The sequence below is a fragment of the Euwallacea similis genome, chromosome 16 (assembly GCF_039881205.1).
Source record: "Euwallacea similis isolate ESF13 chromosome 16, ESF131.1, whole genome shotgun sequence".
Taxonomy (NCBI): domain Eukaryota; kingdom Metazoa; phylum Arthropoda; class Insecta; order Coleoptera; family Curculionidae; genus Euwallacea; species Euwallacea similis.
Window position 1 is genome coordinate 2,432,313 of NC_089624.1, and position 25,664 is coordinate 2,457,976.

General features: G+C 36.6%; 1 protein-coding gene across 1 annotated transcript in view; it reads left to right on the plus strand.

Moving 5' to 3' along the window:
* Positions 1-16,691, plus strand: part of oaf (out at first) — a 70,498-nt gene extending 53,807 nt beyond the window's left edge. Inside the window, exons 3-5 of the mRNA XM_066397792.1 lie at positions 10,253-10,431; positions 10,482-10,621; positions 14,491-16,691. Of these exons, the coding sequence (XP_066253889.1) occupies positions 10,253-10,431; positions 10,482-10,621; positions 14,491-14,792 (621 nt within the window). The 3' untranslated portion in view covers positions 14,793-16,691. The remainder of the gene's footprint in view (positions 1-10,252; positions 10,432-10,481; positions 10,622-14,490) is intronic.
* The last annotated feature ends 8,973 nt before the right edge of the window (positions 16,692-25,664 follow it).

Sequence of the window (25,664 nt, forward strand, 5' to 3'; positions counted from 1 at the left end):
AATCGCGAACTTCCAATATAAATTCCTATTGAATTGTTAACTCCCGGAAGGGCCCAGGAACGCTATCGGCTACTTCCGGGTTAAAGTCGCCCCACGGTCTAAAACACACCAACAGATATCCGATTCTATTTATTACTGTGACTTATGACTTGGGCATGACACAAAGGGTTAATAATAAATCGTTGTCGAAGTGGTAAACTGTGAGAAGATAAGGGTACGGCTGTGCCTGACCTTATTAGGGCGATGTTTGACTTCTTAGTATCTTGAACAAGTCTGAGTTACTTTAGACTTTCAGTGGTGTATCTTAAGCCAAAGAGCTTATGAAGGATTCTCGAACTTCTTTATCAATGAAAATAAGTAAGAAAATGGGAAACCGTGGTTTAGGTACTGACAGTTTTCAATATCATCATTCATTATTCCGTTACTGAGGAACCTTTCTCAAAAATTCTAATTCGTGTATATTCTCTTCAAAGAGAAATATATTCATTTTGCTTATCCCATCAAGCAAGTTGTTTCATGATCTTATTCATCCAATTAAGTTTTGGATCGATATATCAAGTCTTGGTAGGTTGATGTGAGGGTGAGTGATGGAATCTTCAGAATTCTATTGGCTCTTTTGACTTTATTGTTTGGGGCTGCTCAGGGAGATGACAACATAAGTATTATTCACTTTTTAAGGGTTCCTTTGTTCACTTCTTCATAGGTTCTTTAAACTATGAACACCTTTTACACGGTCCCAATTTCAATATACAGGATGTCCGGAAATAACGTTGAAACATTTTGGAAGGTGATTCGAGAGACTAAAATAATTTTAAAAATTCTTATAAACACATCCCAAATATGGCTTTTTAAAGGGACTGAAACCCCTAAAAGGGGAAACTCTCACGACGGTTTTTTTCGCAATCTTTCCGAAACGGTTTGCGCTAAAATTGTGAGATTCGGTATACTGTAATAAGTTGGAATGGGAAGACTTTTTTTCGCTAATAATTACAGATTTTGCAGAAGCGTCACCTGCAGAGGGTCTCCTACGTAAATGTTGCCCTAACTTTTTTGTTTGTGACATTTCTTAATTTTTGAAATCAAATTACTGAATCGCAAATATTTTTAAGTATTAGGTGTACAACTTTGCTTCCGCCGTTTTTGAATAGATGTATGTAGCGGTAAGTAATGATCGAAATAAATAACCCCATGTGGGCATGCAGGAGCCTTGGGCACCTGTTAACATAACCTCATAAAAATATTAGTCTATTTGTGTCTTCATCATAAAGTTATTCGCAATTGAAAATGTCAGTGTACGAGCCAAATTCTCGTCATTTGCGGGAGGTTTTACTTTTCTGCTTCAATATGAAGAAATCTGCTGCTGAGGCTCATCGAATGCTCTCAGATACTTATGGGGAAGCCACTATTAGTGAAAGGACATGTCGTGAGTGGTTTCAGCGCTTCAAGAACGGTGATTTTCACGTCGAAGACCAACATAGCGGTGGAAGAAAGAAGGTTTTCCAAGATGCGAACTTGGAAGCATTACTTGACGAAGACTCGTGTCAAAGTCAACAAGAATTGGCACAATCATTGGGAGTGACTCAACAAACAATCTCAAAACGCCTCAAAGACATGGGAATGATTCAGAAGCAAGGATATTGGGTGCCGTACGAGTTGAAACCAAGAGATATTGACAGGCGTCTGTTCGCTTGTGAACAGTTGCTTGCAAGGCAAAGACGGAAGGGATTTCTGCATCGTATTGTGACTGGGGACGAGAAATGGGTTCATTACGATAATCCCAAACGCAAAAAGACTTGGGGATATCCCGGCCATGCTTCCACGTCGACGGCCAAACCGTCTATTCATGGTTCCAAAATCATGCTCTGTATTTGGTGGGATCAACTCGGCGTAATATATTATGAGCTGTTACAACCAACTGAAACAATCACAGGTGCTCTTTATCGAACCCAATTAATGCGTTTGAGCCGAGCATTGAAAAAGAAACGGCTGCAATACAACGAGAGACATGATAAAGTGATTTTGCAGCACGATAATGCTCGACCCCATGTTGCGCAAGTGGTCAAGAAATACTTGGAAACATTGAAATGGGAAGTCCTACCCCACCCGCCATATTCTCCTGACCTAGCTCCTTCTGATTATCACTTGTTTCGATCCATGGCACATGGGCTAGCTGACCAACACTTCCGGTCTTATGAAGAAGTAAGAAATTGGATAGAATCGTGGATCGCTTCAAAAGATGTCCAATTTTTTCAACACGGGATTCGTATGCTGCCCGAAAGATGGGAGAAAGTAGTGGCCAGCGATGGACAATACTTTGGATCCTAAAGGTATAATTAGTTTTTTACAATAAAATCGCGAAATTCGGAAAAAAAACGGCGGAAGCAAAGTTGTACACCTAATAAAAAAGTCCTCTTATTTCATCTCGTTAAGATAGACTGTTTTCCAGAAAAATAGGTTTTACGAATTAATGCACGGTTACATGGGCTTCAAAATGCATCTTAATAAACGTAATAGGCGCCCTTGTAATAGAAATATTTTTTTATTAAGCAGCAGTAACAAGACTAATATTATTAAAGATTTATCGATTATTCATACCAAATGTTAAAAATGGCCTCCGTTCATCTCAATAAACCATCTAATTTATTTCTTCATAGATTTCGATGTCCATGTAATCGTGCATCGATTTATAAAAACCCATTGTCTGGAAAACGATCTAACCTAACGAGACGGAATAAGAGGACCTTTTTTATTTAAAAATATTTGAGATTCAGTAATTTGATTTCAAAAATTAAGAAATGTCAGAAACAAAACAGTTAGGGCGATATTTACGTAGAAGATCCCCTGAATGTGATGTCCCCGACTAAGATCTGCAATTATTAACATACGAAAAGTTTTCCCATTCCAACTTAGTACAGTACACTGAATTTCACAATTGTAGCGCAAACTGTTTCGAAAAGATTGCGAAAAAACCATCGTCGAAGTTCCCCCATTAAGGGGTTTTAGCCCTTTTAAAAAGCAATTTTTGAGGTATGTTTATAAGAACATTTTCTATTATTTTAATCTTTAGAGTCACCTCACAAGATATTTGAATGTTATTTCCGGGCACCCTGTATGTATTGTATACAGTACGTACGTATAGATATGCGAGAGGTAGGAATTTTTTTCCAATGAAAGATTTTCAAGCAATTAAAATATGTGTTACCACTAATTTTGGATTAAAGTAAAGTTTTTAATTTGTTTAAATGATAAGTATCACATTTTCCCAGGAGCTCAACATCCCCAGATTGCCCTGAGAAGTTCTGAAATCCTTCGCTTTATCACATTAATGATATTACCGCCTATTTCCGGTCGAATGTCAATGCTGATTGACGGCAAAATAATGAAAATATCCGAGACAAAAGAGGAAAGTAGTAGCCAAAGAAACGGGAACGACGTTCGGTCCCTAGGGAAAATTGCGCGGTTAACTTTCTCAGTGGAGGTTTATAGTAGGCCGCAAGTTTTATAATAAACAGATTCGGTGCTTTCCTAATAAAACTAAAATTGGATCCGGCTCGTTCTCCTTTTTACGTTGAATCTTTGACAACTTTAGAAATCCTATTATTCCCAGAGACGAACACCTTTATTTCGAGCAGAAATCCAGGGAAAATGACGACAACTCCCGAGAGAATTAGCAGCCAGACAAGGCTTGAATCTAACATGGTTACATAGTGCCTGCTCGTGACATTCATGAATTGCATAAAATTTTTAAATTATCAGCTAGGCGAAACTTTTTTTAATGCATATACACGTGTGGCTTAAAAGTAATATAACACGCATATAACTCTAACGGCGATTTCTTGTTTTATTGGGGTTCTTCCACTTTAACTTCTCTTCATTCGTCTATATTTTCAAACTTCGGCTCGATTAGCTTTTTGATGGAATGAACGTGAGATCGACGGGGTACGATAGAGGCTATTTGTCAACCTTTCTCCATAAAAGTTAGGTTGCCAGCTAGACCATTCAGCTTATTAGCCACGTCGCGCGATATTTTTCTTGGCGTTTACCAAGTGCCTTAAAAAGCGACCAATTAAATCATACCACTGAAACTTTACTAAGGGCCACCTCCAAAAGCGAATATTGCTGATGCTACAATTGAGACGTGTGGTCTAGAAGTTCCAGATAAATAAGTACCTACAGGGTGTCCGGTTTTACTTGGACCTCTACTTATTTCGATAGTTCCGTCACTGTCTGTTAAAAAATCTTTCCTGTAGGATTTTAAGAGTTACTAGTGAAGAAGCTGCTTAGACAGTTTTCATATACAGAATGTCCCAAAATTAGTATGTAAAATTTAAATAAGTGTTATTCCAGTTCCGAGTATGTAAGAACGTTAATATGAGCTTAGCTGCCCCCTAAAATTCGAAACAGTTCTAGTGGTTCCAATCCGCCTCTCAGCATTTGGAGAGTAGAACTTAGGGGCTTCCCAATTTCTTGAAGAAGTGGGTCTATGTGCATCTCGAACTGATGGAAATAAATGTTTCATCACTTTTACACCGCGAAGTGAAATATTTCTGATGTTTTGACTTGAATAAGAATCGAAGTTGACAAGCAGACACCAAAAAGAATAACCTCCCGCTTGTGTGAAAATAAAAATCGATATTGGCCTAAAATTGCGTTGTTTTATATCATCACGGGACCAAGGCTGGGAAAATTTAATTTTGCACGGAAAAGAGGCTTTATACACGAAGCAATGCCTTGGGGATACGAAGGATCTCCCAGCGTTGCTCCATTTTCCTGTGTTGTCTCTACATATTGGACCTATAAAATCCATTGCGAATCGCCCATTACCACAAAAGAAATATAAACTCAATTCAACTGCAAAGTAAAGTAGCCATTATTAAGTTGAAAGCAATTAAAGTTCTGTAACTGTTAATTTCATTTTCAGGGACGGAAAAAGGAAACTTTGGGGCCCAAAACTTTTAATCAGGGTTTCAAACTTTGTAGAACAGTTTTACTTTTGGATTTAATATGCACGAGACAATCAAAATTTTAGAGAGTTCAGTATGAGCTGCCTGATCTACTAGACAGAAAGTGTGATTTGTTTCGAGATTATTGTACCCACAAATTACACTGGGTGTCAGTACAGGGTAAAATTGTGCAGAATTTCTAGTAAACAAGGCATTATATCTCAGCACTTTAAACAGCTACTTTAGGCACCTTTCAGATGTGTTCAATGTGTAAAGCACGAAGGGAATCACTCTTATTTTATACGTCTTATAATATGGCTTTCTGATGATTGAACGATACTTCACCCCCTATGAACCCTCCATCCCGCGGTACAAAATGCAATTTCATTTGTAATCCAGAAATCGTCTTATGTAATTAAGTATCTAGGTAACAAAGCTGATGTAAATAATACAGTTCCCTAAACATTAATGATGTTATATATAGTAACACTCTCTACATTAACCTTGCGCTCAAAATAACCATCTAACTCTGTTTTTATTGGAACCTAATGTAGGTTTTTCTATCGTCGTCTAGGGTTTGATATAATTTATTATATTTACGGATACACCATTTAGATTACTACTCCGCGGATAATAGGTTCAGATAAACCAGTCGAAAGAAAGGGAACCCTTTAGGTTCGGGGCGCTCTTAAATACTTAATCTAAGGGTAATAAAACAGTGTCGTACCCTGGCTAGAGAGCAATTATCGATTTATGACACCACCTGCGATGTTACAGTGGTACTGATAACCTTTGGTTGGTACTTTCTCATAAATGTCGACAAAGCGCGGCCGCACTTCTCATCAGCACCGACAAATAGCGGCTATGCTTTCCCACCAGTACCGACAAAGGGTGGTTAGACGTCAATCACTAAATATCAAAATCACATGAAGATAACGATCGCAAAACCTTCTTAATTGACAAAAATACTTCTAACTAGGTTGCGACATACATAGGCGTCCTATAGGGGCACACCAACCCCCCACAGCTCTTTTCATCTTAGATCTAACAAGATTAACTTAATTAACAATATTAACACTATCACTATGTACAAGTTAGCGATTTCTTGATCGTGCCTCGATTTTGTTGTAAAAATAGAGAAGTTTTTGCATATGCAGTATGTCCACAGATAGAGGGCCGAAGAGAACAAATGGACAAAAAATGTCGCTTTTTGACAAAAAGTAATTCTTGAAAAGTCTCTGCTTCTAGAAAAAAATACGATTTACGAAGATAACTTTGAACTTTTTTATACAGGGTGCCCAAAAACTACGAATACACGAAATACTATCAATAGTAAACTAGCTTTATTTCTCATTTTGGAGCAAAATGGTAAATAAAAAACAGATTTTAAATCCTATCCAAAGTTTACATACAAAATTTTAACTGAGTATTCCAAGTTTTATTTTTCTTTTAAAATTCAAACAATTTCTAATTTAACTTTTTCACCTCATTTTACGTATTCACAACAAATGTGTTAAATTTGGGAAATGCGTCGAATACGGGGGAGGTGTGTTTGAATAAGTAATATCTACTAACTTTTATTTTGAATTATTTATAAACTATTTTGGAATAGGGGAATTTTGTATGTAAACTTTGAATAGGATTTGAATCTGTTTTTTATTTACCATTTTGCTCCAAAATGGGAAATAAAGCTAGTTTACTCTTGATAGTATTTCATGTGTTCGTAGTTTTTAGGCACCCTGTATAAAAAAAGATCAAAGTTATCTTCGTAAATCGTATTTTTTCGAGAAGCAGAGACTTTTATCGTGAATGACTTTTTGTCGAAAAACGACATTTGTCCCCTTGGGCCCTCTATCTGCGGACGTACTGTATACAAAAGGGTTAAAGCTATCTGACTCATGAATCCAACACTAGATTAGTGCGCGCCCCACGAGCTGCGGAAAAATACTTATCGTCAATGTATCTGTTTCGCATTTTCCCAATTCACATCCGGATGCTAAAGGGTTAAGTAAACTGAAATATTTTCCTCAGATAACGAATAAAATGAATCATTGCCCAATTTGCCAAGCAATCAGCATTATCTGTTAAAGCTAAATCGATTCGGAAATCCGCACCATTCTGCAACCCTAATGAACAAAAACCACCCCTGCATGCAAATACACCTAAATAACAGGAAACCCCCTGCTGTGATGAGCATCACACAGAGCTGTAAACTGAACCGATTGAGATCTGACGAAATAGACGCCTCATCAGGGCTCGCTTGTCCAACGCAAGCTGATTAAGAGAACATTCTGATACATTCGCATCTATGCAGGAACGGAACGCACCGCTGCGCTCTGATAATTAAGGGATTATCTGAGATAAGCAAGATCTGGGCAACTTTGAAATGCGGATACGAAATGTTCAACAAGGGGTGAGCAATTTTCCCATTTTCGTAATGTTCGAATGCAATGGCATATGGGGCATAGAGCGTCGTATGTTCGCTAAGTAGGTATATTCAATTCGGCGCTCTATTATAATAGCATCAGCTGTAAAGCCTGCTCGCTTCGGTTATATGCTTACTTTGTTTTATTCTACAGTGCCTGCCCGTCGTCTATGATTTAGAATGTATAGATAGAAGATAATGACTAAAAAGCATTTGAGAGTATGCGTGTTTAGCGAATAATAGGTTTACGACACCTCACCACCGCTGCGGCAGAATAAAAAACAAGCTCAAGTTCGAATTTTGCGAAAGCGTCATTTCGAGGCAAAAAGGATATATATTTATTTGATATATTTGATCGATTTGATTTATATCGTATTTGATTAAAACCACTGAACATGTGAATTACGTGAAACGTAATGATGCTGACTGCTGCATGTTCGTAGAAGCCAAGGCCAGACTGGAGGAGAGACCGGCTTATAGGGTCTATCTGAAAATATGGCCATAAACAACACAAACTTACGGACCTATTAAACTTCTCTGGGTGCTAAGTAAAGTTTTCGAACAAATGATACAGAACAGACTTCAGGAACTAAGCGGAAAACATGCTAATATATCAGTTTGGCTTTAAACTGAAACACTCCACTATTGAACAAACAACACATAAACGGTGGAAGATCAGCAAGTCTATTTGTGGACATTAATCAGGCGTTTGGCAGCGTCTGGCACGGTGGTTTACAAATTATACAAACTTCAAACCCCAAAATACCTACTTCACATCATCAAAAATCTATTGGAAAACAGACGATTAGAAGCACGAGTTGACCCCACTCTACCCTTTCCTTTCTCTCCTGAAAGGGGCTCCCTCAGGAATCGCCTCTTTTACCCTTCCTTTATAATGTGCATTATCATAATATTTGCAAAAATGGTTAAAGGGCAACATATAAAAATACATCCCCTGACGATACTGCACTTATTGCACATTGTTAAGACTTGAGCAATCGACAAAGCCATCGATACCCGTTTGGTTTTTGTATATAATTAATTTATATATGTTTAGGCTTAGTTTAGGCCCTTAGTCGATCACCCTGCAAGTGGACTCAGCGCCAGCCGTTTCTTCAATTCATGACTGTTTATGTTTAAGTTTAATCTAGACCATAATCTGATTCCATTTTCTTTTAATGTAGCTAGCCTGGGAAAATGTCTAATTATGCTTTGTTCATGCTTAGTTTAAGTTTAAATGGTCAATCAGATTTTTTTAGGAAGTCAGTATCATTTTAGACTCAGACACGTGTAGATACGCGTTTAGTCTCGAATATAGACGCACTCACGTTTAAGTAATTTCTCGTAATTATTGTATCATGAACTCAATGAACTTTAATTAAAATAACGAAGGTTGTTGATTAATTTTGCAAGAAACAGTGTCTCTAAGACTGCAAACTCAGGGTGGTCCGAATGTCATATCCAGTCCAACATCATCTTGGCTGTCATTTTGTGGAAGCCTCGTATTCCACAGGAAGGATCAAAAAAAGGGTTGCTCGAGTCACACCATACAAACTTAGTTCCTCAATCTCAATTCGCAATAAGTCCCTCCATTTGAACCTTGCATACATGACAAAACGATTAAGAAACCGATAGAGAGATCTCAGACACTAACGGACACATCGACATAGTTCCGTAAATAAGGACTAACACCAAAGATCATCAAAACCAACTTTTACTCTAAAATTATCACGTTAAAGTTGAATCTCCGACATTAATTACAGTTGGTCACACAACTAAATCAAATAACGACGTAAAGTACTTAAGCGCAACAATTGACAAAAAAGAGAAATTAACTAAACACGGTCGAAACAGAAGAATATAAATTACTAAACGGTGAAAACATTTTCTATCGCTGAGGTACGAGGATCAACGGATCAATACAAAAAAAACGTAAAAAAAAATATGCAAATTCATTTGCAAACCACGATTAGGCCGCGGACCCTATTGAGGGCAAATTTAACGAAAAACACTAAAGAATTCATAAACAACAGAACAGATTGCACTAAGACTGATTAGAAATATAAGGCCTTCGGCAACTTGCTACACAATCTATCCAACCAATTACTATACTACCGCACATACATGACAAGAATAACTAAACGACTTAAACCAATTCAGGCAAGATGGAAAGATAATCGTCACAACTGGACCATTCTGAACCCTCCTTCTCCTGTCAACCACTTTATTGGAGCAATTCCAAATGTATTTCTTTTCCTTCCTCCTATTAATATTTTATGTATAATTATTTATGTATGGAGGTTTTTCGTCATAAAGGTGACGCCCTTTTTCTCCGGAATTGAAGATTCCAGAGAAACAACGAGAATATTCCCATTGTTCCTCCTAGTGAGTTACTATTTCCGTTACACCTCGTATATGGGCGTTTTTAATTTCCAAAAGTGTTTCCCATTACTTTCTCTGTAGAATATCGCAGTAAATAAAGAAGAAACTCTCCATTATCACACAATCTGAGAAAATATCTTTGATTTTTTCGACACACGCCATTCCAGGGAACTCTCCCAACTTTCAACCAGAAAATGCCTCCTAGACACGTTAGGTCCTTTTTTTTATCAAGAAGCAATATCCATCTCGTACCTACATTAATAATTCAAAGGCAGTACAACGGGTCTCGTAAAATATGCTCTATTAACAGTGACCGCCGTAATTTGGGTGATGAAAATTACGGCCGAGGTCTACAGGAAGGATTAAACGTAAAGCGAGACTTGAAATATTCATGGAATCAGCCATGAATATAAAACGAAATCCTCGTAAACTTTGTTTACCCACCGCATCTAACTGCAAACGCCTTTGAATTGTGTGCAGTGATACTGAGTGTTTGTTGCAGGAAGTTCAAATATTGAAAACCTTGATCCTAGGAGAGGAGGAACGAGGCCAAAGTCAATACCAGGTGATGTGCTTCATTTTTCATTTTGCGAAGGATTCGTTCATATCTTCAGATGCTATGTCGAAGCTGAGGCAGAAAAATCCCAGCACGGTACGAACTCCAGAAGAAGACCTTGGAAGGTGAGAATGTAGACTATGAGAAGAACGTAGTAGTTCTAATAAGGTTTCAGGGTCAATCACACCATGGATTATGTGGTGGTACTCAAACATTCCGGCATCATCAGCCCCTTCATAAGAGATGCATGTGCAGAGGCTGGTCAGGCTACTTACACGCGATATGAAGACATTATGAAGTGGTCCAATATACATGGTAAGCATCTGTTCTAAAATGGATTGAGTCTGAAGTTTCGGAAAAATCTGATATGAGATCAAACAATATTTAAATGTTATAATGTGTGTTAAGACCCTCCTAACAGAATCAGCATTCAGTATCGATTTATCGACCGATCCGTCGGACAAAACCCAGTTAACCAACTTTTAATCTATACAACAAGAAAATGTCGAAAATAGGCTTCATGATAAGAGTCGAAGTGTTGCCTGTTGAGCTAATTGAGGTACAGTAAACTGGAAGCCAAATTTGGTTAGTTTCGCTCTGAAACCATCATGTAAATTGCAAGCCAACCGAAATACATCGACCTAATTAAAGTCGCACGTCCACGATTTTCTTAAATGATATCATCTTGGATTGGTCTATTTTTAGAGGATTTTTCAGGAATATCCCAGCAAGGAATAATCTGGTCTAATTATTGCGTAAGTATATGACGAAGCATGTTCTAACTAGCGACAATATTTTCTTTTTTCATAATTACCTTGGAAAAACCTGTCATGTCCAGAGGTAGAACATGCTGCCCCATATTCGTCTGGATGAAAATCAATTTTTTTTTGCTGAAAATTCTGCAATGAAGAAATTTAAATCAAATTACATATCTTTTTGTCAACCCCGCATTAGTGTGCCTTGAAAGCCTCGGAAATGTTCATTACACTGGCAAACAAAAATTTACTTTTTTTGTGCCATGGATAAGACAAGGTGTTTATTATGTAAAACTCGCCGAAAAAGCCGAAACTGGCCTAAGATTTTTTATATCATCCACAGTTTCATTGCTATAGGATGTTGTTTTCTACCAAAATTTAACGACAAATGTATTTTTTACTATTGATTTTAAACGTACAAGTAGATCAGAATGTAATTTTCAATATTTTACGGCACTATTTTGTTTTTACGGTATCTTTTAACAATGTCCAGCAATAATCAGCAAGCAAAGTGATTTTCCACTTGCCTTGATATCGTTTTTTCATGGCAGAAATATCTTGGTGGAACCTAATGGTTCTTCATGCTCATCATATTGCACCCAAATTTTCGGGGAAAAAATCGAGGTCCTAGTTCAGAAAGTTAATTTTGAGAGACATGATACATCCTACTCCTTTATAAGCATTAAGTAGTTCACCCGCAAAACAGATTTAAAAGCGCTCCAAGCTCGCAATTAAGCTCCATTTAACATATTATCATATATTTCATCTTTTATTTCCCTTATTTGTGGACCCACAAATATGCCCTCTTTAATTTTTATCTTACAAAGTCTGGGAAATTTCTGTTTTAGCTGCAAGAACCTTCTTCTATTCCAATCCATTGCTTTAACAAAATTGTTCATGAGTCCCAATTTAATATTCAAAAGTGGAAATAATACGTTTTTGGGATCAACTAGTGGCCCATTTGTAAAAATTTTTAATTCCGGGGTTAGTGCCTGACGTGATGGCCACCCTTTCTGTACATAATGACGATCTTGTGCACGACTGTCCCATTCGCAAAGGAAACAGCAGTATTTGGTATACCCCAATTGCATTCCACTGTTCAACACATGGAAAATATAACCGATTCGGAAGCCGGTCTACTGATAAACAGGAATGGACTTGTTTTATCGGCACATATGGATCATCATGTATGAAGTAGTGTGTAAGAAATTTTACGTATTGTGAGTTATAACTTTGCATGTTACCAAATATCCATTGGTGATAGAAAAATTGCGTTTTCAGATTTGATTTTAGGGTATCAAAATACATTAGAAACGCCTAAAAATGATCATGTCGCAAAACCTGTGTTTACCAGTATTTTTTGTGTGAGTCACTCAAGGGCCAGGGACGAGCCTATCCAAAGTACAGTCTCACTTAGCTTTATGGAGATTCAAAACAAGATTCCATTAGTCGTTCGCATTTTCATTGGCCAGCTCGTGATCATTCCTTTCACAGTACAACGAGAGCATACCATTTTCAAATGATTGAGTACATGGAGGGCACAATGAAAATGCCAAATTAAAATATTCCTGCATCTCATTCATTCTCAGCAAGTGGTATAATAACAATTCTTCTCATGTATCATAGTGTGTACTTTGGAGTATATTAAACTTGCTGTAATCTACCAAGTCACTAGAGGACACTGATTCTGTCTGTGACTAATTGCCAGCTTCTGATTGGTATCTGTTTGGCCTCGGATCCACTAGAAAGTATCAGAATCTTCTTGGTTTGTTTGCCTCATGTTGTTTTCCGCAATCGGTTATTGTTTACATCTGGGTATGATCAATCTAGAAAATGTCCCTTTTTTCTCACAAACTAATTACTGACAAACTTTCTTGTTACTTGTGAATACATTGGACATTTTAAGGAAAAACTGTTTATTTAATACTTTCAAACCCCGAAAAACTCGGCTGGCAACACTAATGTTATTCATTGGTTCTTCTTGATTGCGATGTATCAACCATTTTATCTGAACTTTCATCAAGCCCCATACGTCTATTTTGAATTCGTCGAAAATTGGAGAAAGCCCCTAAACATGGAATTGTTTTTCACTTGCATCACTTTTTTGCACCCACTTTAACTGTATCAACGAATTTTACGCGATCGTCCAGCAACGGGTCAATGCTCAGTTACAAAATAAAATTTTAAATCTTTCGATCACATCATAATCTGAAATGTAAAACGGGTCAATCGTTTCATAGACGCCCCCATAGAAAATCCAGACTAAAATGCGTGTTGATCGGTGTAATTCACATTGAAAACAGGGCGTTCCTAGTAATTTGAGTTGCAAATATCTTAAAAGGGGAGGCCCTTGGAGGCTCTTACAAGGAATCCCTTTTCAGCAGAAAACAGGTTGTGGAATACAAATTTTATTGTTTTGAGGGAAAGCAAAAGAAACTTTTCAGATAATTATAAAAATGCATGTACCTATAGAGTGATGTTTTGGAGGGAGATGAAAAATGAGAAATCTGTAAAAAAACTTATCCTTAGGTGCTCGGCATGATTTACTTCTTTAGACTTAAGATAGATTATACAGGATGATGTAAGAAATGGCTGCAATTTCATGAAATTTCGTCTTGGCTGAGAATCTATGAAAACGTTTTTCCATGATCAAATGGAGAATGTTTTGGCGAAGCGCAGCGTAAATGCGCGGGAACGTCAATATCATACCATTAAAATGATTCGAATTGTTTGAATATCGAAAAAGCTAGCTGCATAATAATATTGCGTTTATGTTGGCAACCATAAACACAATATTGCTTAAACCTTCAAAAATAAAGGATGATGAATATCCCATGTGCTCGCAATCACAAATAATCAAAACATTAATTCAAACATCATAGGGGTTAAATATGCCAATACGCGACGCTCATTGGAACAGGCCATCAGCAACGCATATTTTTCGCTGTCCCGCTTTTACGCCGCATATACGCCCATGAGGATCCACCATTATTATTAAAAGTGTATTTTAAAGTCATGCAAGAAGTTGTCCCGTGATGTTTTGGATTGTCATTAATTAACTTCCGAACGCGATTCCACGGCAACGCTTTCTGTCTAAAATCCCCAAAGGTGGTGCCATTTAAATTGTCGGAATTTCAACAACAATCTTCCACCTGAGGGTAATCAAAATTAAAACCGTATTCGTATTCTAACAGCGCCCTGATTTATAAAACAAAGCAGGCATAATGAGAAATCTCAACCCGAAATAGCGTCCTTAACAGAGGAAGCATCTGCCTGATAAATCGGCCCCATTTCGAGACATCCTTTTAGCAAATTACCTATTTTTCCTGGCACTTCATTCTTTCCGTGTTTCCTTATTTACTGCCTACAGATAGGCATATTATTTACTAACCCTCAAGAACGCAATATTATAATGATCCTTTTTTTAAGGTATACCTACGGCCTCATACTTGCCAGCCCTCAAGAGGTTCCCAACAACCCCTGACTATGTGAATAATGACATAAACTACGAGGCTCCCAGTGGAATAAGTAATTGCACGGATATGAAGAATATGTGGACGCCATGTTTATGCCATTTGGAACAATGTATAGGGTGGTACCCTTGTGAACTTAAATACTGTAAAAGCAAGAATGGAGCCTCTAGTTACAGGTGCGGCATTAAAACCTGCAAGATTTGTCATTTGCTCGTGTATTATGTGGGTCAAAAACAACAATGTTTATGGGACGAATGACCACAACTTCAGAGGTATTTCCCAACAAAATGATTAGTATTGTGTTGTAATTACGATAGGCATCGGCTCTGGCCTTTTTTACCACATTTCGGACCAACTTTAAAAATTATTGCTGCTTAAGACTTGGTTAAATTTTAATTCGCTTCAGTTGCTTTGATATATGAGTAGAGTTCTTTAATATTTAACATGTGTCTTCTCTATTAGGTAGTTTAGGATATTGTGGCTGTGAAACTAAAAGTAACTGATTATAATGCAAATAATAATAATAATAGATTGCACTGTATTGAGGAACGTGAACAGAGAGTTTCAAAATCGAGAAACGTTATTAGGATTTCGAAATCAGTAAACACAATTAAGTTATTCAAGTGGAGGCTAAATGGGTCAGATTTCGAGGTCAATCAGGCCCTTCCTCTAAATCTTTAAAATTTTCAAGAATATCCCAGAGAATCCGAAATTATGGTTTAATTATTAACATTAAAAAACCGGAAAGTGGCGCTTTGTCAGGCGAGCCAAGTAGATTCCAGGAAAGGCCTTAATCAAATGCTGAAACCGTGGAGAGCTCTATTTAATACATTTTTAGACATGTAATATACTTTTTTCCTACTGCTGTCTTACAAGAACTTGTAAAAAATTATTATTTCCTACTCACGTAACTGCCATTTCGTGCTCGTTATATAGTATATTTCACAACACTGGCGATATGAAGGAGTGTACGCTTCCGCGCATCTCCATTTGTAGTATACAAAAAACGAAGTAAACATACTAGACATTAGCTATCGTACTGCAGGAGCTCAGCAATGTTGCCGGCTTGCTTTTAAACAGCCAGGTTGCTTGATTGTTATTTAAAGTCAGCTATCAAAATGATTTGAAATAATTTTTCTTTTCAAATTTAAATAAGAAAATAAACATGACTCTAAAAATTATTTGAAATAATTTTAGCTATAAATAACAATCAAGCAGCCTGGTTACTTAAAAGTAGGCCGGCAATATTGCAGGGCTCCTGCAGTACGATAGCTAATGTCTAGTATGTTTACTTCGTTTTTTGTATACTACAAATGGAGATGCGCGGAAGCGTACACATCATATTACTAGTGTCGTGAAATATGCTGTATAATATGCTATTATCATACTCGATTGCTGACCGAACGACGCGAAACGTCAACTTCAAACAGCGTGCGGTAAAGTATCACTTTTCGCACTTGCTATATTATATTTTGAATTTTTTATATCCATACTTCAACAATTTTGCCTGAATGTGATCTGTTTTACCCATACACATTGTTATTCAACCTCGGTTTAATCCTGTGTCTTTTACCGTTTTTAACATCCTAATAACGCATCCCTAATAAGCCTCTTCAACGTGAGATATTAGTGGAATAACTACTAAAGTATGTTTTCTACTTGATAAACTACTCTTTTAGGTGACTTAAAAGCTTCCTATAAAATATGCTTGTTCAATCCAAATTCTTCCTCGACCTTTCCGCTCTGCTTATTGTATTACCTTTCTAGAATGTGACAATAACATAGAACAAGAAGTATTAGATAAAGCGAATATAAGAGTGACTGTAATAGAAGTCCCGACCTAGATGTCTCTACTAGAATATACTTTTTTACAATGACATTCCTAAAATGAATATGTAAAGAGAAGTCTGACTTTGTACTTGTTCGAGGCATTTTCTGTTACATTCCTTTAAATTGGCTATTTCGTGGCATATTGTCACTTTAAAAACTGTTTTCTACGTAGATTTTGTTTATTTATGCACATGTTCCTCTGGGGATGCTTTTTATTGACTATGTAGGCGTATTTATGGAGGCTGCAAACAATTCTTTTACCTAAAATGTGTGTATAGTTAGGTAAATACTTTTTAATAAATAAAACTTGATATTTTGGCTACTAAAGATGTAGTTTTATTTTTCCTTTCAAGTTGCTGTGAAAAATACTGCCCACTTTCGATAAGACTGGTTGCTTTTCTGGTTGAAAAGTCTGAAATTCATTTATAAACAAAAGATTTTTAAAAAATGTAAATAAAATAAACTAGCAACAGAAAATGAAAAAACCTGTAAACAATTTTAGAAAATCTAAGAAAAATTAAAAACAGGGAATAAAGCTGAACTGCATTAGAAGGAAATCTTCCGACATTCCTAAAAATCGCAATAAACTTTAGGAAATTTTAAAAATTCTTAGAAAACTACAAAATGTTGGAGAATTTCGAAGCTTTTGTTGACGAACGAATCCTCAGTATATCTGTAGGACAAAACGAACCTTTACCTAGGAATCCAGAACCGCTAACTGGGACCTCTCCAAAGAATAATAAAGCGAAGATGTCGGGCTTGGGGTTTGGAACCCTGGAACATTTAGTCTAGGTGCACTTCCCAGATTCTTAACATAACAGTACCTCCCCAGCGGTCACGCGAAGGTCAGGCTCTCTGACTTGAGGACTATGAGAGACCATGAGAAGGTAAGCTGATCTAGGAAAACTTTCCCTCCTCTCAAATTGCCGAGCAAAAGAGTAATATGTTTTGGAAATACTACGCCCATTAAGACAGGGGGAGATTTAGAAATGGGATATACAGGGTTATTCACGTCATGCTACACGGAATATTGCGGCTAAAGTATTTAATATTTCGAATTTTTCTTTTTTGCAATGTGTAGAACTCATATAGAGGTATATTCTAAAATTATTTTACTTTTATACAGGGGGTTGTAAATAAGTGAAAAATATCAAAGTTATGTTTTTTTAAATGGAACACTCAATATATTAGTACCGTTTTAGATTCCTTGAGAAAAATAAATGTAAGTTTGACTAAGGTTTACCTACCCTAAACCTTAAAGATTTTGAAATAATTGAGATTTTGTAAAAATATAGTGCAAATTTAAAAATTTTGCTTTAAAGGAAGTTTAAACTGGAATAAGCCGAAATTCACATCAAGCCTCAGACATGAGGCATATTTCATGCCATAGTCATGAAAATTTAAATATCTTATACAGTGTGTCCAAAAAATAAATTGAAAAATGTACTTACTTTGAGGGGTATTAACTTGCTTAATTTAAATGGAACACCCTATATTTTATTACTACAACTATCAAATTGAAACAATACTGATCGAAAACTATTATACTTTCCTATACTTAAATGTACAAGTTTTCCTGGAAAATTAAGATTTTAAAAGAAAGTAGAAAATCCTATTACTTTTTATATCAGTTCCCACGATGACATCTAAAATGCCAATATAAAGAGTCATATTTATGCATTCTTTTTTAGGATAATTCTTTATTTATGATATTTTCAATATTATTTACGTAACTTACAAGATAATTTTTATATTTAATCAAATCTCCGAAAAATGAATGCATAAATATGATTCTTTATATTGACATTTTAGATGTCACCGTGGCAACTGATATAAAAAGTAATAGGATTTTCTACTTTCTTTTAAAATCTTAATTTTCAAGGAAAACTTGTACATTTAGGTATAGAAAAGTATAATAGTTTTCGATCGATAATATTTCAATCTGATAGTTGGAGTAATAAAATATAGGGTGTTCCATTTAAATTAAGCAAGTTAATACCCTTCAAAGTAAGTACATTTTTCAATTTATTTTTTGGACACACTGTATAAGATATCTAAATTTTCATGACTATGGCATGAAATATGCCTCATGTCTGAGGCTTGATGTGAATTTCGACTTACTCCAGTTTAAACTTCCTTCAAAGCAAAAGTTTTAAATTTGCACTACATTTTTACAAAATCTCAATTATTTCAAAATCCTTAAGGTTTAGGGTAGGTAAACCTTAATCAGACTTACATTTATTTATCTCAAGGAATCTAAAACGGTACTAATATATTGAGTGTTTCATTTAAAAAAACATAACTTTGATATTTTTCACTTATTTACAACCCCCTGTATAAAAGTAAAATAATTTTAGAATGTACCTCTATATGAGCTCTACACATCGCAAAAAAGAAAAATTCGAAATATTAAATACTTTAGCCGCAATATTCCGTGTAGCATGATGTGAATAACCCTGTATATTGTGATAAAAGGTAAAAACAATGGTTAGCCGGAAAGTAAGTCAGTCCGACAGGAGCATAAAAATCAGAAATTTGAATCACAACATTGAAACTTTTTAATCCAGTTAATTGTAGTTATTCCAGAGTATTGCTTAGTAATTTGAAAAATGCATCGCGAACCGTGCAGAATTCCAGAATGAAGCGGAAATCTCCGAAATCAATTTCGACTTAACAGTAACACAAAATGTGTTCTAATATGTAGTAATGGTTATTTAACGAACAAGCCATACACACACAATTCATACTCAGCTTCAATGCTCACAATAAAAAAACGGAATAGTTTAACACATTGTCTAATGCAATTTTTTTCCACTTCATCTCAACTGTATTTCCTGCACTACCGAGATTTCTATATTGCCTCTTCTTGACTTCATTAAATATTTAATTATTACATGCATATGAATAACAATTTATTTATTAATCTCGCTATTGGATGTAAGTTCTCAAGTAACAGAGAGTGGAAAATAAGCAAAAAAATTCTTAATGACAAGTTTACCTGGAAAATAATTTCCAAAAAAAAACAGTTAAAGTAACCAATATTCTGCCTTTGTTTCAAAATTTCCATAGATTTATACTCTTGGTCAAATTGCTAGCTGTTCGATTAATTGGCCCTGAACTTTGCCAGAAAACTGGGCAACCATTATAAGAATTTGGCGACAATTTTGCATTTTTGCTGAAACCGCCTTTAAAATACTTTATTCTGTGTTTTGTGCATTCTGGGCCAACTTCTATAGGGTGATGTGAACATTGCGTCACTTTGAAAATGTTAATATCTTTACTGCAACATACAGCACGATAAAACTGTAAAATTTTACTGTCAAAAGCATTACCATCATACTATACAGAGTGTTAGGGAAATAGCATTCGTAAATTGAACCAATGATTAAAAGCAGCATTTTGAACAAAAAAGTTCCTTACAACAGAGGTCGAAAACTTAATAGTTTTCTCCAAAAAAAATGTCAAAGTTGGTAACCGAAAAGCTGTGATAAACTTTAAAGTTTAAATAAAATGTGGAAAAACGCGCTTGACAGATGTTGATTGTTTGAAATGTAACAAAAAAAACCTAAAACTATTCAACAATAACATTGCTAAAAGTAATTGAAAACTTAATTAATAACTTAAGCGGTAAAAATAAACGTAAACGGAAACCCCGCACTGAACGTGACTGAGGAAGAGGAGTTTGTTTTTGTTATGATTGTTTTTTTATGGCCCTTCGTAGGGTCGATCGCCCACTTTGCGGGTGAAGCGATAAGGCATTGGCATGCGCAGTAAACAGGTAGGCCTAGTACCTCAATAGTACATGAGCTATGTAGCCATCTGCATTATGCTGTGGTCATCTGCATTTCATCCCACCTTATCTGACATATGATCCTGTGCTAAGACGCCTGGCGCTATGGACAAGTGGAGCCCATTAGAGAGCATCGAGAAGGGGTAAGATAAAACCTCCCTTATTTTTCAGTTTTGTCATGGACTGTATGTCTTTCCATACTTTTAATATTTTAGTATGATTTCGTTCTCGCTGAAGCGTTTTCTGTCAGTACACGCAACAGATCATCCGGAAAATTAATTTAAGTGGGCTTTAAGTGATTTTATTCCGACTTATTAACAGTACCTACGTGACAATGTATTCTTTACGCGAGTGTCATGACATGCTTTTGATTTATCCAGAGGCGTCACAAAATTCTAAAAAAGCTAGGCGCATTTACGGTAATCGTTATCCAGAAGAAAACTTCCAGCTTGACAAACATTTGTGCAAGTTTCTCAAAGGTTTCTGGATACAGGTAGCGTTATTCCTACATATTAAGGAGGAGGAGCAGTAATATAAAGGGGTCCTTTTACAACACGATAATACGCGACTACGTACTGCCTGCACAACGACGGCAGTCATCCAAGATTTGAAGTTTGAATGTCTACCACATCCTCCGTATTCGCCTGGCCTCGCCCCCAGCGATTATCATGGGTCTAGTCATCTTAAACAGGCTTTATGTGGGAAGAAATTATTTCAAACTAATGATGGACTGATTCAGGCAGTGCGTGGGTGGCTGCGCTCACCATCAAAAGATATTTTTTCTTCGGGTATTCGAGCACTTCCAAAACGATGGAGCAGGTGCATTGACCGTAATAGGGACTATATTGAAAAATGACATACTCGTTTTTGACATTGCTTCAATAAATTCAGTTTAATATCGTTTTTAAGGTTATCATTTGACTCTCCCTCGTATTATACCGAACTTTATATATTATATACAATTTCCGTCAGGGACAGATTTTCTTACAAACCATTTAGGAACACTCGGTATAAGCAAGCAAATTTCTAATTACCTACCTGGGAACTTGAGAAAGCTCCAACGCTACTTAATGCTTATGTTTTAATTGATTTTTTATTGACATCTATGTGCGCTCCGTGGGCGAGATTACTGTATGTTTGGACAAAGGAGCATATTAATTTAATTAACCACATTATTTCGAACAAACCCCCAACAATTCAGTATTGTTGTAAATGTTTATCTAAATGGAAACCCAACTATTTTGCTTTCAATTTACTCAATTAACCATTAATCTGCAATACCCAGGACATTGCACGCAAAACCAGCTTACCTCAGCACAGAACTTCCGAACGGAAACAGCATATCGCATTTGAGTTGAACTTAAATAATTTAATGTCTGTTCCGCTGTTTCAACATATCTCCAGAGACCTAGCCCGAAAATGTCATTTCATTATTAATTATTGGAAATCCGTATATTCCCATTTTCGCGGCGGTGTTTATTGATTTCCGCCATACGTTTGGTGCTGATCTTTGCCGATTTACTTGGCATAAGCCGCCAACCTTTGATAATTACTTCTTAGATAAATTGCTTTAAGTGTAGGGAATATATTCCCTTGAGTTATCCTTAAGGGGAAGTTTTATTAAGCGCCAATTTATCTTTAAACTATTGACCAAGAAAATCCGACGTTCTGACGATCGATGCTCTCAACCGTACAAGGCTCGGAATAATTACCACGGTGGCACCTGAATTTCCGCATTTCAAACGAGTTAAGTTTCGACAACTGAAACTAATCTTTACAAAGTTCAATAGAATGGAATAATTAGAGCTTGTGTAGCTTAAGCTTCAGTGCCGTAGATCACCAATTTCTATAACGTCGACACGAAAAACGATGGTAATGGCTCATTGTTGAGCGAAGGGCTCATGTTTTTTCATGCAGACCCTTTGTAAAATAAACTAAGGCCATTAAAGTCCGGGCCGTACCTCATACATACTATATAGCACCCTTCGTCGACTTAATATTCAATGGGGGTTAGTCGACACGACACGTTTTGCATATACATCGACTTATAGATCCGGTTTGCGAACGATCTATACCCGGTGATTTTCTTGTATGATTACTTGTAAAATCTCGAGCGTATTTACACACTGTAAGCGAAGTCTTAATTCTTAGTAAAAGGCAGCTATATTGAACGTTGGTGGTGCTTTGATGTCTTTTGCTACGACTATCAGGATACTGCATTGTTACCGACTCAAAAATATCGGAAGACCCTCGATTTCCGTATACTTTCATTTCCTACGGGTTGTGCGCATAACGATAAGGAAATAAGCTTATTTCCCACGTCTTTCATACCGGTATCCACAGCAACGAGGCAAAACTAATATGAACTGTCCGAAGGTCATTTTGGTGTTTTAAGAAGTAAATTCCTTTTATTTTTCACAAATTCTTACCATGGTTGGGGAAAAAAATAGCGTATGTAATTCACAGGAGAGTTTATCCACGCACGAACGTGAAATGTTGCGCACGAGTCGCAGGCGAGGGACACAATTACACGAGTTTAAAAATGAAAATAGAAAAAATTGTCCGGGAATCTAATTCGCTATTTTGTTCGCGCGTTGTTAATAACTGTTACCTTTACCACATTCTAGTTTTGACTACAATCAGCGTGCGGTAACGTAGCATTTTCCGTACTTGTTAGGTTAATAACCATTTATATTATCAAGGGAAATAGAAAAGGATTTCTTGGATTTTCACGCATCCAGAAGTTCAAACGGAAAAGTAGGACACACGGTGTAGCAAAAACCAACGCACGCAGACCGCTCTTGAAACAAAGGTTCAAACCATCCTCCGAGCCAAAAAGCAGGAGTTGTTAAAATTTCATCTCAACGAGCGAAGGAAATTTGCTCACCATCTAAACTAGAAAAGGAACTTAATCATCTGGAAGGGGCAAACAATAGTTCAGGAGAGCAATTCATCTAAGGAATCATGAAGTTCGTGAACAGAATATGGAACCCGATGGGAAGAATGGATTCACATGTTTTCCGTGTATTCACAGGATTACGGATAGAACCGGAAGGATACTAAACACGTAACATTAGAATGATATAAACACGAGAGTCACAGAGCATATAAAGTCTTGCATAGCGGGACAAACAGCAAAATCTACTATAGTTAAACATGCATTCTTGGATAGTCAGGAGGTTCTTTTCAAGAGAGTGGACAACCTTCATCACTCCCAAGGCTACTATTCAAAACTTACCAGAGAGACTATAGAGATATTCAAGCGCAACACCAACTTCTAGGGAAAGAATCACTGATCTTAATTCGGATTGAATGTATTGGTGGTACGCTCCATGTGCGCCGATGCTCCACCCCCTACCACCAAAAGAAGAACTTATAAATACCGCGAACTATCAGCTATCGCTTCAGTTTACGTCAAGAAACAAGGATAATTGCTTCATCTGTTACTCCATCGCCTTTGATAATGTCCATAGCGATTTAGGTCGAAACGTTAGGAAGTAATTTCATCGGATCTACACCATTCATTAGACAAGATGCTATTGTGCTGGAACATATAATAGAAAAAAATATGTATGATTGGAACGAAACTAAAAAAGAGGATTTTGGATGGATCTTTCTGTATGAATTATATACTCACCTTTACAGAACTTCATGAGCGGAGGGTTTCTAGAAATAGAGAAGTCAACTTACTTCTTATCGACATAGTCCAGGCATAGCTCGATACATGTAAAAACACAAAAATTTAGTTAATATTAAAGTCCTTCAATTATACCTTTTCGCATTTGTCTAGCGGTCAAGACCTTTTTCCACAGATGCTGTAAACTTTTCAGAATGAATAACTTCCTATTCTCGTTCGAATTTCATCGTTGCACTTTAGACAAATCACTACTTAAACTGACGACAAGTGCCTATCGTACATCAACAAGTTATGAAAAAATAGAATTACCAAGTCATTCGCTCGAAGTCTTTATACGACTTTAGGAAATTAAACAAATAGGTTTCTCGGTGTTCAGCGTAACGACCCGGCCATTAAAACTTTTCAAACGGGGACGTTTTATGGAACTCGGATTTATGGCAAGGTCTAGTCGGGATCCTAAATGTAAATTTTATTTCGGAGTGGACAGAAAGTTTTAATCCTTTGGGAGATTGTGTTTACGGGACTGTATCGCTTTTAGTCTCTAAGCTTACTGCTGGCGATAATTCTAAAGCTGGACGAGGCTTTGGATCTAATGCTGGAGACGGTAAATCACATTTTGAGGTGCGGTGTTTGCAAGGGGGATTGAGTTGGGAACTCTGGCCCTGAATCGCTTCTATAATAGACGGTATATTACAATATGGACCTTAGTTCTATGTGAGCGAAAATTTTCCATCAGCTTTAACCACAGATCCTTCAAATGATTTATTGGCGGCTTCCTAAAGGTGAAGCTGGCACAATATTTGTCATCTTATTTTAGGATTTTATCCGTTGGCTGGGTCTGGAGACACATAAGCACACAAAGTAATATGATAAATGATACGAGAGAATGTTAGACGAACCAACATTGTCTTTCACTAAATTAGTCTTATCCAATTACACGCGCCGCGCACTGGATATATTGAGCACGAACTGAAATTATACATGCCTCCCCTAGGAAACATGGATCCGAGGTAACGGCACTATCTGCTTAATTAACCCACGGTTAATCAGATTGTTAAGATGTATATTCTCTTGGGGTGTTGCCTCCCACACAATTGTTGAATGGTGTGGGTGTTCATTTGCCACTTACTTTGGGTCATAGGCTTAAGGGCGTGTCACAATGAAACCATTAATCAACTTAGAGTTTTAAAGCTCTCGCAGACAGTACGTAAATAAATTGCCTTTTATATTTACACATGAATGCTCCTTGTTTAAAGGGCCATAACCGAGGAAAAGGGAAACGTGTTAGTGCGAGAATGTTTTTAACAATTTCTCGGAACAGTCTACAAAGAGGTTCATAGGGACATTACCTTAGTTGCTTAATATCGTCCTGGCAATGGCGAGGGAATATTAAAGGAAAAATATGGCACGACATTACGAGCCATTAACTTTGAGTTTTGGCATAAATTAAAATGTATAATAAAGAAAAGGCATTACAACGTCATCATTATCAGGCCATTGTGCGCTGACTAATGCGAATTTAATTATAGTCTCTTTTTAAATTTAAATAGAGATTGACGTGATAGATGTTCTCATTATAATCCTTGATCATTTCCCTGAAAAATCGATAAAGGAAAAGTTTGTCGAATCACAATTCATATTTCTCGTTTAGCATCTCAGACAACCGATCCAAGGCACAATTTGCTGGCAATATTTTCGGAGTACTCCGACTATGCCACAGCCATGAAGCCGCAACAGAACAGCATGGCTGACAGTTTAGATCCATTATAATAATTTCAAGTCCCGAAGGGAACGCTTTCCTCCAGAATTGTGCTGTTTTAACTTCCACTATCCATTATAAACGGAAAATGGAAGTAAAGCCCCGAACAGGGTT